Here is a 13767-nt window from a genome sequence, read left to right as displayed (position 1 = left end):
ATTGATGGAACATCAAGTGTTTCCTTTGACTTTGAAAATATCTAGATTTAGTGTTGTTATTTTTTATTCATCTCCATATTTTTTTTCTTCTCTTAGTAGATGTTAACCTTTGAATATTCCAAATGTTGTTTTTCTTATTGTAATTATTTTCTTTTATGAAGAAACCTGTATCATTTTAATATGTTGGATGACTAAAAAATGAGTAAAGAAGATCTATGTCTAGCAGATAGTGTAACTACACATACAATATTTACAAGTAGAAAACATTTTTTTCCAAACTGACAATGTTGGAAGCAAAGATCAATACGATATCAGGTTCTGCAAACCTGATTGAAGACTTTGGAAAAGTAAATACTATTTTGCCTAGAGGAACAAATTTTACAATTGACAATGCATTGTTCTCTAGTTAATAAAAAAGAAATCTACTTAGTTTTAAAAATATATGTTGAAACTTATATTAGAAGAGTTGCCTACTTTATCTTATGGATTATATTATACTCATATACGAGTAATTGAAACATATGCAACAATGAACCTGAAGTTCTTGAATCAAGACATATTTACAATTTGATATGACAGATTAGTTCATCCAGGGTCTATATTGATAAGAAGAATTATTGAGAATTCAAATGGACATCCATTGAAGAGCCAAAAGATTCTTCAATCTAATGAATTATCATGTGATGCTTGCTCTTAAGAAAAATTGATAATTAGACTGCCATCAACTAAAGTGGGGGATTTAATCACCTGTATTTTTAGAATAAATTCATGACGATATATGTGGACCTATTAACCCACCAAGTAGATCATTTAGATATTTTATGGTATTAATAGACGCATCAAACAAATGGTCACACTTGTGTTTATTATCGGGTCGAAATCTTGCATTTGCAAAATTACTTGCTCAAATAATTAAGTTAAAAGCATAATTTCCTGATTATACAATTAAGACCATTCGTCTTGATAATGCTGGTGTATTTACTGGTAAATTTATATCCCAAGCTTTTAATAATTATTGTATGTTAATTGGAGTAAGTGTTGAACTTCCTATAGCTCATGTTTATACACAAAAATGGTTTAGTAGAATCATTCATAAAACATTTGCAGTTAATTGTTAGACCATTGCTTGTGAGAGCTAAACTTGCTACATCTATAATGGGACATGTTATTTGCATACAACGTCACTTGTACGCATTAAGCCAGTAGCTTATCATAAATACTCGCCGTTATAATTAGCTTATGGCCATAAGCCAAATATTACCCATTTGAGAATTTTTGGATGTGCAGTATATATTCCAATTGCTCCACCACAACACACTAAGATGGATCCTCAAAGGAGGTTAGGAATATATATTGGATATGATTCCCCATCAATTATTAAATATCTTGGACCCCTGATAGGTGCTGTATTTACTGCAAAATTTGTTGATTGTCATTTTAATGAGACAATTTTTTCAACATTATGAAGAGGAATTAAAAAGTTGGAAAAAGAAATTATATGGAATGCATCATTATTGTCTCATTTGGATCTTCGTACAAATCAATGTAAACTTGAAGTTCAGAAGATAATTCATCTGCAAAATATAGTAAATCAGTTATCAGATGCATTTATAGATGCAAAGAAAGTAACTAAGTCACATATATCAACTGCAAGTGTTCTATCGAAAATTGATATCTCAACACAGCAAGTTGTCACTAATGAATCTGGAACACGCCAGAAGCCTGGTAGACCAATGAGTTCCAAATATAAAAATCCTCGAAAAAGAAAAATAATAAATAGTCTAGAAGTCTTGGTTGAGGATATAAATACCCATGAAGAAATTCTTGACATGACTAGTGAGGAAGGTGAAATACCTAAAAGTAAATAAAATTTCAATAAACTATGTCATGACAGGAAAAAGATGGAATCGAACTAATGTCGTTGTTGACAACATTTTTACCTATAATGTTACTTTTGATATTATATCTGAAAGTGAGGATCTTGAATTAAAATCTATTGAAGAATGTCGACATAGAAAAGATTGACTTCAATAGAAATAAGCAATCGAGGAAAAATTAAACTTACTTTCAAAACGTCGGGTTTTTGGACCAGTAGTCTGAATACCAGAAGGTGCCAAACATGTGGGATACAAATGGGTATTTGTGAGGAAAAGAAATGCAAATAATGTCATCACATGATATAAAACAAGACTAGTTACACAAGGTTTTTCACAAAGACCTGATATTGATTATGAGGAGATGTATCTCCGGTGGTGGATGCAATTACATTAAGATATTTAATTGGTCTGGTTGTGTATGAAAATCTAGACATGCATCTTATGGTTGTAGTCATGACATATTTATTGTTGGGGTTGATGCCCTAAACTGTCTTTGGGTCCTATAGTTTATAAACACTGTATTAAACAAACGCTTGTAATTTTCTTCACTGTTGTCTATGAAACATGGGATGTTTTAATTGCTTTAACACAAACCAATAAACTAAAATCCCTGGTTGTCGTTCTAACTTAAGCATGTATGTGGAGACATACAGGTGGATCATGTCTTAAGTGATAACCAAAATTGTCTATAGTATATGGATATAGGAAGGAAACCTTATTCTGGTGACACTACGGATGCGACTCGCTCTGTAGATTATTACAAGTGTTATGACATGCTACAGATGGTCTGATCCTGATCATTCATGTGGAGAAATGCGAGCAGGGGCGTCCTATACAAAAGAGACCATGAAGTGTAATAATCTCGTTATATAACGCCATTCATGACAGAGACTTGACTTCACTAGGATGACCATAGGTAACATGACCTTAATCCTGAGTGAGTTGGGAACTTCTGCATTTGAGGGTGGTTCTTTGATTTGTATGGGGGCGAGTGGTCGGTTACCAACTCAAACCTACCACTTTGAGGATTCGTCTGATTTGGGATCTGGGAACTCAACTACACAAGATGGATTTCACTCCTTCCCTGAAGCAGAGGTAAGTAGATAGATTGCTCCCTTAAGGGCTGATTCCGAGGCTTGAACGATGTGGCACCACACACCTTCTCATGGCCCAAGAGGTGTCCACACATAGTAGGACTATATTGTATTGTTCATTAGAGGGATCAGTGGTACTTAAGGAGTTAGATGTAACTACAGGGACAAAACGTTAAATTGGCCCAACTGTACTTACGAGTATCTGTGAAGGGTTATCGTACTATTAACTAGTTATATCCGATGAACACATAAATATATCTGTGGTGAGAAGAGTGCAACTGTCGATCTTTAGTAGAGTGTCTGGCAGTTAACGGATGGTGGATTTCGTGGCTAAAGAGTTTAGTAAGCTATTCACGTACCGTTGGAGCTTCAAGCCACAGGTTCATAAGGTCCCCTTGGTAGCTCAATGGATTCAAGTTGAAAATAAGTTCTTGGGTCAGTTTGAAGTGTTTAAATCGACGAGATAGAGTTTGATTATATATGATATGATTAAACTGGTCAATTATATATGATATAGTTGACATGATGTATGAAATACATTAATTGGAGGAAAATGATATAAATATGATTTATATCTAGTAGAGGAGAAAAGAACTATAGTTTAAATGTTGTATATGATGTGATATTAAAACTATATGTTATAAATATAATATGATAAGTTAGCTATTATATTTATTTATAATTAAACAATTATGAGATAATTGTTGGTGGTTTTCTCCATAATCGTGTGTGAAAGTGGGAAGTTGCATTCAGTTTTCATAATTGAATGATAAAATGAAAATAGTTTTCATTTTGCTATGGGCTTGGAGAATCACTTGATAAGTTGTACACTGCCCATCGTATAATTAACGAGAGCCTACACGACAACTCACGTTTTCCTAAACGATCGTGTACACGTGTAGTCTACCTAAACGATCGTGTGCGTGAGCGAGATTACCTAAACGATCATACCCGTTTACCTAAACGATCGTGCACCTTTTCTAAACGATCAAGCACCATTCTATACGATAGACTCCAAACCTCTCCCACTTGCTTGGTCATTGAATACGATCGTTCTTTCCTCATTTCCTCTACCAAATCCAATAGAGCCCACACCTCATGGATTCCCACTCCAAGAATACCAAGGTCATTGAGTGGTGGTGTCCAAGTTTCTGCCTGTTCGTGTAGAAGGTCGTTCGTTGGTTGAGCGACAACGAGATTTGGTAGACGATTGGCTTGGTGTTGTAGCGACAGCGAGAGAGGCTGTTCTTGACGAGAGCGAGAGATCAAGAGAAGAAACATTCTTCAAAGATGAGTCTCTCTGTCATTTGTATTTATTATTAAAAGCATGCCATAATTTGATAGTAAATGCATAACTTGTATGTATGTTGTGAATGCTTGTATTTCTGTCACAATGAATTTGGAACAATCTTGCTTCCACTCATAGGTACTCTTTGATAAGAGTTCATTCATTTATATGGATCTCTTGATAATGATATTTATATGAGAATCCTATAAGGATTTAAGGTACATGAAACATATAATTCAAATTCTCGAGAATTGTATTTAATAAAGTTACAGAGATCGCTATATGTATTGAAACAATCAGGACGAATGTGGTACAATCACCTAAGTAGATATTTGTTGAAAGAATGATATCAAAACAATCCAATATGTCTATGTGTTTTTATAAAGAAATCACAGTCATAATTTGCTATTATAACTGTATATGTCGATGACTTATATATAACTGGGACTCCTGAAGAGCTTTCAAAAGCAATAAAATATCTTAAAAAATAATTTGAGATGAAAGATTCAGGATAACAAATTTACCTTGGCTTGCAAATTAAGCATTTAACAGATGAGATATTTGTTCATTAGTCAACTTATACATGAAAAGTTTTGAAAAGATTCTATATGGACAAAGCACATCCATTGAACATTCCAATGGAAGTTTGTTCACTAGATGTGAAAAGATATATTGCAATCTCGAGATGATAATGAGGAACTTCTGGTCCTGAAACACCGTATCTTAGTGTAATTGGCGTACTTATGTATTTTGTTAATAATACAATACCAAATATTGCATTTTCAGTAAATTTATTAGTAAGATATAGTTTTTCTCCAACGAAAAGACATTGGAACGGGATTAAGCATATACTCCGTTATCTCTGAGGAACGATTGATATGAGTATGTTTTATTCAAATAAATCGAAATTTGATCTAATTGGTTATGCAGATTGTGGATATTTATCTAATCCACACAAAACTAGATCTCAAACAAGTTATTTATTCACATATGGAGGAACTGTTGTATCGTAGCAGTTAGTGAAACAGACCCTAATGGCTACTTCCTCAAATCATGCTGAAATTCTTGTAATTCATGAGGCTAGTTGAAAATATGTATGACTAAGATCAATGACTCAGCATATTCATGGAACATGTGGTTTGTCTTCTAATAAAAATCTCCCAACGATATTATACGAAGACAACACAACATGCATATCTTAAATCAAAGGAGAATATACTAAAGGAGATAGAATAAAACATATTTCACCAAAGTTTTTCAACACTCATAATCTTGAAGAAAATAGTGACATCGCTGCACAACAAATTTTTTCAAAGGATAACCTAATAGATTTATTTACAAAATCATTACCAACCGCAGGCTTTGAGATTCTTAGTGTCCATGTAATCCACCTAATACTTGCCAAATTATCTATAAATAGTGACATTTGATGAGTTTTGAATGACAAACATTAGGCAAAATTCATGAAAATTGGAGAAAAGAAGATTTTAGAAATTTTTCTTATTTTATTTTTTTGTTAATTGATATATTTGTATAAGTATTCCTGAAGTCACAATAGTAGATGTAAAAAATCCAAGCCATTATTTTAAATGTAAAGTACCAGCTGCACATATGCTGACGCTACAAAACAAATTTAATTAAACACGTGATTAGAATTTAGACCTCTCTCAGTCTCAATATATATATTAATGCACGAGCTGCACAACACAATTTTATTTTCATTCATTGGTGGCTAGATTTTTCACACTAGTTTAATAGTTAATATTAGGTTTATGAACTTGATTTTTTTTTTTTTAAATAACTTATGAACTTGAATTGAAGTTTAAGTTGTATCCGCTTTTAATATTGTGTCAAATAAATATATTATTTTATGTCAATTAAATTCATGAACTTTAAGAAATGTTAAATGAATCCCTAAACTTTCATTTATGTATCTAATAGACCTTTCAGGTACCATTTAGGAACAAGTTGTTTTTTGGTTTATGACTTTTGAAAATTAAACACTTCTTCCACCTCTTATTTTATTGCTTTGTTATCTACTTTTTACTGTTGTTATAAAAAATCAAGTCAAGTTTTAGAAACTTAAAAGATAATTTTTGTTTTGGAAAATTGACTAAGAATTAAACTATTTTACTTAAGAAGTATGTAAACTATGGTAAGAAATTGAGAGAAAAAAATTTAATTTTTAAAAATACAAAACTAAAAACTAGGGCCCATTTGGTAACATTCCATTTTTTGTTTTTGATTTTTCAATATTAAGCTTATTTTCTCCCAAATTCTTACAATAATTTGCATCTTTTTTATGTTCAATAGTTGAATTCTTAGCCAAATTCTAAAACCAAAAACAAGTTTTTAAAAGTTACTTTTTTTTTTTTCCAGTTTTCAAGATTTGTCTTGGTTTTTTAAACCATTGGTAAGATGTAGATAATAAAGGAAGAAATTTTGAGGTATAAGTAGTGTCTATATATTTAATTTTTAAAAACAAAAAATAAAAAACTAAATGGTTATCAAACGGAGCCTAAATAGTTATCGAATAGGGACTCCATTTTTCAATTTTGTATCAATAAATCCTTGACCCATTCGACCTATTTTTCTTAAAAAACTACTACGGAACGGATGATATTTTGACATACGATGATTCGTGTGATACTTGTCAGAGGAGAATTTTATTAGTATTACGGAAATCCAATACTCTTCTTTCACTTTCTTTATTTATATCATAAATTTACGTTCATAAATATTTATAGACATCACATTAAGATACATGCATCCATCTATTTTAAAAAATGATCGAAAACACGCGCGTAACATAAAGTTTTGGGTACCGTGGTGCCGTTTTTAGAATATTGGTTCTTAAAGCACGAAAGTGTATTCTCTATTCATTCATTTCGCGCCTCACATGCTTCGGTTGGCTCGTTTTAGGCTGCCTCCCTGTGTTTTGTACTCTCCCTCTTCGTATGCCACGTGTACTAATCTCAACGGGCCACGTTGCGTGCAATTATCAAACAAGCCATTTAACTTCACAAGGTCCAATTTGGCCTCCAAAACAATGACAAGTTTCGGAACAGTCGCGAAGATCAAGGGTAGAATCGTCTTTTTAACTGCCTTTTCGTATTTATTTAATCGTCCCTCTCGGTTGCTAGTTTTTGAAAGATTTTTAAAACGTAGCAGCAGCTGTGCAAGTCCCCGTCTTTCACTTTGTGTTCTGTGATTGTTTGTCTGATTTAGGGAAGTGGAGAGAAATCAATGGCGTTTGTTTCTCAATTAAATCAACTTCCGTGCAAGACTCTCTCATTGAATCCACCGCAGCCTCAATTGATTTCCAAGCCCTCGATTGTCCCCATCGGTTCGATTGGGGCCGGCGTCAGAGCCGCGGCGGGGAAGTCGCCGATCTCAGCTAGACCTGCGTTCAAGGTCCGTGCGGTGGTGAACGATGACGAGTGGGGCGCGGAGAAGGACGAGCCGTATGGAGATGGCCCGGCTGTGGCGGTAGCTGAAGAGGAGGAGGAGAAGCCTCTGGAGCCATCGGAGATTTATAAGCTGAAGAAGGCGTTGGTGGACTCCTTTGACGGGACCGATCGTGGATTACGAGCGTCTAGCGAAACTAGGGCGGAGATTGTCGAGCTGATTACGCAACTCGAAGCGAAGAATCCAACACCTGCTCCTACTGAGGCCCTGACTCTGCTCAACGGCAAATGGATTCTCGCGTAAGTTCTCTTAATAATACCAAACTTGATACTAGTAACCTGGTTGGTTATTTCTTCAACAGTTGTTTTAATAACAGCTTCCTCTTTGTACTATATGATTGAACTTCGTATCATGAATCGGGAAAAAGATCCCGAATCAACGAAACCTAGTAATTTTTTTCGGATGACTGAAAAGCTGGAACGAGTTTAATCGAATTTCTTTTCTGCCGATTAATCACACATCTCCCTTGCAAAGCTTCACGAATTTTTAAATATTGGCGGTAATTTCTTGTACATGTTGATCTTGAATATCATATTTGGACTTAGTATCGACCTACCATGTGGCGTTGTTACTTCAGCTACTTCCTGTTGGGCGAGTCATATTGTTCTGTGTTAAACTAGAATCTATGGGCCATTTAGAAAAGGTTTGATTAAGTTTTGGTTTCCTTGATGGGATTCAGACTTGTGATTGAGGTGACTGCAATTGTCCTTGCATCAGGTTTTGTATCATTCTTTGAATGTGGTCAGCTAGCCGAAGTTGCTAGCGTTGTTATGTTAAATCTTTGCTTCACTAAACCTTAGAGGGAAATCAAGGGAGTCTTTACAGTAGCTTTTTACACCTGACAAACCTGCCTTAATTTTATATGGCCAGAGTTGTAATGTCTAGAGGATGATTATAACCTGCTAAAACTTTTTTTGTCCCCTTTTCTTGTCTTTTGTTGTAATCTATTCGCTGTCTATTACGTACTAGCAGATGATTGGTTGCAACAATTCTGCATTACAAAATTTTGTCACCCTAAGTTTCTTAATATGAATGTTTGGATGTAGGTACACATCGTTCTCGGGTATGTACCCACTGTTGTCTAGGAGTACATTTCCATTGGTCAAAGTGGAAGAAATTTCACAAACAATTGATTCAGAGAGCTTCACCGTCCAAAACTCCGTCCAGTTTTCCGGCCCTCTAGCCACCACTTCCATTAGTACTAATGCAAAGTTTGAAGTTAGAAGTCCCCAGCGTGTACAGGTAAGCTAGAATCTTTCGGTTTTCTTGTCCGTAGGTTCAATTTCAACTCTTTTGACTTTGTAATGAGCTAATAATATTTATTTTCACACTCAACTATTTTTCCAGATCAAGTTTGAAGAAGGTGTCATTGGGACTCCCCAGCTAACGGATTCATTAGTGATACCAGAAAATGTGGAGTTTCTTGGGCAGAAGATTGACCTTTCACCATTCAATGGCATCATATCCTCCATTCAAGATACTGCTTCAAATGTGGCCAGGACGATATCGAGCCAACCACCGATCAAGTTCTCAATCCCTAACAGCAATGCCGAGTCTTGGTTGCTAACTACTTATCTCGATGAAGATCTTCGAATTTCACGAGGAGATGGTGGTAGCGTGTTTGTACTCATCAAGGAAGGCAGTGCTCTCTTATCTCCCTAAATATCTCCACTCTCCTCACTATCCTCTGCTGTTCCGAGGGGATAATGGAGTTCTATAAAGGGTCCATACGAAACTAAATTATTATCTAAAAATGCTGCTATACGTGTTGTAGTTTCTTCTCAAATAGTGAATGGTATTGCCTCCTGTTAATAAAAGGGCCAGCTTCAATTATCCATGTCTTTTGTCATTTGAGTATCTTTTGGGGAAAGGAACACCATTAATCTTGTACCACACAGTACAAAAATCAAAGTTAATCAAAAGGTGTGAAAAGCTTGTTTGGATTGAACTGCCAGTGCAATAATTTTTTTTGAATACTTTTCTATTTCATTTTTGTTATTGAAGGCTAAAGTTGAGGCCATTCGCACGCTTGAGTTAGGCTTACATTGACTTGTCAATTAATATTTTATATCTTATTAGTTAATTTCTGTTAGAAAAAAAAAAAAGAAAAAAAGAAAGAAAAGAAAGAAATAAGTGTTGTGATCGGTTTGAGCCAAGAGAAAGGCTTGCAAAACAGAGGAGTTAGCCTTCCGGTGAGGTTAATTTGTATCTGATCTACATCCAACAATTATTATGAATAGATATTTAATCAGACGTAATTGTTGAAAATGAGGGGGAGTTTCATATTGAAAAGATGAGAATTATTTTTTAGATAGCTATTGAATTCCTTTTATTGTCAATAAAGTGTATGCTATAGAGTTTTCTGTTTATCTAAAATCTTCTTCTCTCTCTTATTCAAATAAGCCGGCCAAAGTAGAAAGTGGGTTCAAACTTTCAACCAATTGTAAAGGACAATAGTTAGGGACAATTTTCATACTTACTAGGAATATGTATGAAAAAATAGAAAAAAATCAATTTTTTTTTTACCATGTGATAGATGTTGATTGGGGGTCGTCTGAATTGCATAATAGATGGTTGCAACAACACTAATTTTTTTTTTTCCCAATTATAGTACATTGAAAAGTAAATCTTTATGATCATCTAACAAACTCCTCCAACTACTACCTTGATATTAGCCTTTTCTTTCTCATTATTTGTTTTACCATGTACTTTTTACTTGATAGCAGTGAAATTAGTATCATAATTTACCATTTGATCGTTTCGAGAATGTTAGTAAATGGATCTGAAAACTGAAAACTGAAAAGGACACCTTTCATTACACACAACACATTATGGAGGAAAATGGTCTTTTGAAGTCGGTGAATGAGAAAATGGATTCTTCCCAATTAAGTTCATCAATGAAGCCAAACGAGTAAGATTTTCTGCTTATTCAATGAATTATACGAACCATTCAATTGGGTTTGGATTGTTTTGATCAAGTCACATCAATTTGTTTTGATTTTCTCTGTTTTAACGAGAGAACTATAATAGAGGAGGATTATAATCCACCTATTAAAAACACCAGAACTTTCCATTTTCCCTATCAAAGACCATTTTACTTTTCAAAATTCTGTAGTCTCTGAAATTCTTGCCTTCTTTTTGGAAATTTAAAGAAAAGCAAGATTAAACATGTGAAAAAGAATGCTAAATTAGTAAATTTCTCTACCAATAGCGTTCACAAGCCAAAAACAATTTGCTACAAACCTCATGAAATACCTCGAGAATAACACCATGACATTCATCTGAGTTCATGGAGATATAATAGTTCAAGAGGTTACGTAGATCCTTTGGCTTCTCAATTCGATTAGCCAAAATCATTTCCGTCATTGAAACTCTAAAGTCTTCTTTAGGGTCATCAGAGCATTTCTCCATAGCCACCATTACAACAAATTTGGTATCTTCACTTCTCTGTTTCTTTCTTTCTTTACCATTTCTTATCTCTCGTTTTTCCCTTATCATTTGATCGAGTTTCTCCTGAACCATGGCGTGGGCGATGCTGGAAACTGATGGGAATCGCTCAGAGCTGAAGCTTTCTGTTTCTTCTGAAGAAGAAAAACTCAATCTGCAGTTGCAAGTGCATCCACAGCACAAGGCTCTGTATGCTCTCTGTTCTTGCTGATGCTGATGGCTTGAGCCTCCTGCTTTCATTCTCACTGCTTTGAAGGGAATTTGGAGGCCAAAATAATCATTTATGCACAATTGGCAAAGTGGGTCTTGTTTCTTTTTTTGCATTTAGAATGTTTCAAGTTGTGGTTATTGGAAAGAAGGGATAAAACAGAGGGGGAACAGGAATTGGGGGAAAGTAATGATGATGCTTGAGTAGACCTCTAATAATTTCCTTTTGAGGGAATCATGAAAATGAAAAGCTTTTCCTTTTTTTGGAGTGAGGATGAACTGTTCAGTGCATCTATGGCGACTGAGTGATACTGATTTTGCCAAGTCTTTCAGTTACAATTAAAGAATGGTTATTGAGATATGCACATTTGTGGCATGGGGGGATCTTTTGATTATGATAAAAGGAAGGATTTTAAAGCTTTTTTCAAAAAAGAGATGGCAAAAGAGAAGGTTTCTGGTTGGCTTCACATGCCTTCTAACTACCAAGCTTCTACTAGAGCACTTGATGAATTATATCAAAAGAACTCGAGTGAAGTACAAAAGTGAGGGCGATTCCCAAGAAATCAACAGGTGGAATTATGTTGAAAGTTGTACCTTTTTTAAGGCCAAATTGCTTCTTCTTTACCTAGAAATTTGAATTTCACTGCAAAAAGTATGGGCTGTTAGACTTGGGAGTTTAAGTTTTGGAATTTTTGGCCATTCCTTGATGAGATCCATACCTTTAGAGCTGTCTTGAATAAATATTGTTAGGGTTGCCATAGGCAAAGTCTAAAACCTCATGGGTCTAAGCTCAAAGAAAATTGGAGGCAACATGGGAAACGAGCATCCCAAAAAGGAAAATTTGGAAATTTCGAGTTCCAGGCCAACCAACAGAGTAAAGGAATATCTAAATCGAGAAATAATTGAGTTCAACTCGTTTTGATGCTTTGCTGATGTTAGACCTAAGTGAGAGTTAGAGGAAAGACATTATAAATAGCTAGATTCCCGAAGAGAGGAAACAAGTAAACTCCAAATGAGAATTCTAACTTTACTCTCTACTCTCTGTACTTAGCTGAATAATACACTCCTTGTATTGACTTACGCATTGGAATGTGGTAAGCTCAGAACCACACTAGTGTGAGTAACTCTCACATGAGTCAGTTCAAAGGATGATTAGGAGAAGTGGGCCAACATATAGCCCACAAATGGTCTGTGGCGACAACAAACGCACATGAGTTTCTCGTGCCAACAAGTATATTTAGCATATGAGAGTTGGAATATGTTAAGTATCTACTTCCCTGTACTCAGTAAAGCCCAACAACACAAGGACACAAAAGAAACCAATAAAACAGTTCAACACTCTTTGTCACGATGTCTATTGAAATCGAAGGATAGTAAAATGAATACACTAAAAAAGAGAAGTATGAAACAGAATAACAAGAAGAATGACTATAAGTATATATATACACACACTATATGTTATATCAAATATAACACATAACCTATAGTTTTTATATATATATATTGTATCAAATATAATATATCCTATAGTTTTATTTTCTCCCAACAATGTATGACATTTAATATAAATCATATTTATACTAAATTAAATGATAGTAGTCTATCGCTGATAGACTCTTACCAGTGATATGGTCTATCACTGATAGACTCCTACCAATAATATGGTCTATTACTGATAAACTATTTAAGTTTGGTCATATTTGCAATTTTTTTATATTATGTTATATCTGCTAATACTTTGGGTTTAATGTCTATATTTGCAACTATCCTTATAATGTATCTAATACATTATATCAATTATATCACATATAATTAATTCAAATAATTATATCATATATAATTAATTTCTTTCAATTAATTTGAACAATTCAAATTAATCTAAAATTAGTTCTCAATTAAATCCTTGTTGAGCTACAGAGGGGATCTTATGGACCTGTAGATTGAAGCTCAAATTCTACTTGGATAATTAATTAAACTTTTTAATTAAATTACCCAACATCCATTAACTGTCAGTCATTCCACTAAAGACTAACAGTTGTACTCTTCGCACTACAGATATATTTATGTGTCCATTGGATATAACGAGTCAACAGTGCGATAATACTTCACAAATTGCTCGTAAGTACAGTTGGGCCAAAATTATCGTTTTACCCTTGTAGTTACATCTAACTTTCTAACTTCTTAAGTACTACTGATTCCTCTAATGAAAAATAAGTTATACCAACTATGACCAAGTCCCTCCCGGGCCAGGGGAGGGTGTGATCACATAGTTCAAGCCTCGGAATCAGTCCTTAAGTGAGCAATTTATCTACTTACCTCGACATCAGGGAAGAAGTGAATTCCATCTTGTGTATGTTGGAATAAGAAAGCAAGTAGTGGAAGCAAA

General features: G+C 34.4%; 2 protein-coding genes across 2 annotated transcripts; one reads left to right on the top strand and one right to left on the bottom strand.

Moving 5' to 3' along the window:
* The first annotated feature begins 7408 nt into the window (after positions 1 to 7408).
* Positions 7409 to 9675, top strand: LOC120073752 (chromoplast-specific carotenoid-associated protein, chromoplastic). Its single transcript, XM_039026579.2, has 3 exons — positions 7409 to 7966; positions 8774 to 8969; positions 9075 to 9675. The coding sequence occupies exons 1-3, from the start codon at positions 7506 to 7508 to the stop codon at positions 9387 to 9389; spliced, it is 972 nt and encodes a 323-aa protein (XP_038882507.1). The 5' UTR covers positions 7409 to 7505; the 3' UTR covers positions 9390 to 9675.
* A 934-nt stretch (positions 9676 to 10609) lies between these two features.
* Positions 10610 to 12799, bottom strand: LOC120074122 (transcription repressor). The gene has a single exon (XM_039027140.2). The coding sequence runs from the start codon at positions 11496 to 11498 to the stop codon at positions 10929 to 10931; it is 570 nt and encodes a 189-aa protein (XP_038883068.1). The 5' UTR covers positions 11499 to 12799; the 3' UTR covers positions 10610 to 10928.
* Between the last annotated feature and the right edge of the window lie 968 nt (positions 12800 to 13767).

Source organism: Benincasa hispida, chromosome 3, assembly GCF_027475165.1.
Source record: "Benincasa hispida cultivar pf3 chromosome 3, pf3_genome.v1.1, whole genome shotgun sequence".
NCBI lineage: Eukaryota > Viridiplantae > Streptophyta > Magnoliopsida > Cucurbitales > Cucurbitaceae > Benincasa > Benincasa hispida.
Note: the sequence above shows the minus strand (reverse complement) of the source record. Positions and strands in the feature narration are given on the sequence as shown.

Excerpts from the sequence above, each read along its gene's own strand:
- LOC120073752 (XM_039026579.2), top strand. The coding sequence starts at position 7,506 with ATGGCGTTTGTTTCTCAATTAAATCAACTTCCGTGCAAGACTCTCTCA. Across the intron at positions 7,967-8,773 it reads AACGGCAAATGGATTCTCGC|GTACACATCGTTCTCGGGTA; the intron begins GTAAGTTCTCTT and ends GTTTGGATGTAG. Across the intron at positions 8,970-9,074 it reads GAAGTCCCCAGCGTGTACAG|ATCAAGTTTGAAGAAGGTGT; the intron begins GTAAGCTAGAAT and ends CTATTTTTCCAG.
- LOC120074122 (XM_039027140.2), bottom strand. The coding sequence starts at position 11,498 with ATGCAAAAAAAGAAACAAGACCCACTTTGCCAATTGTGCATAAATGAT.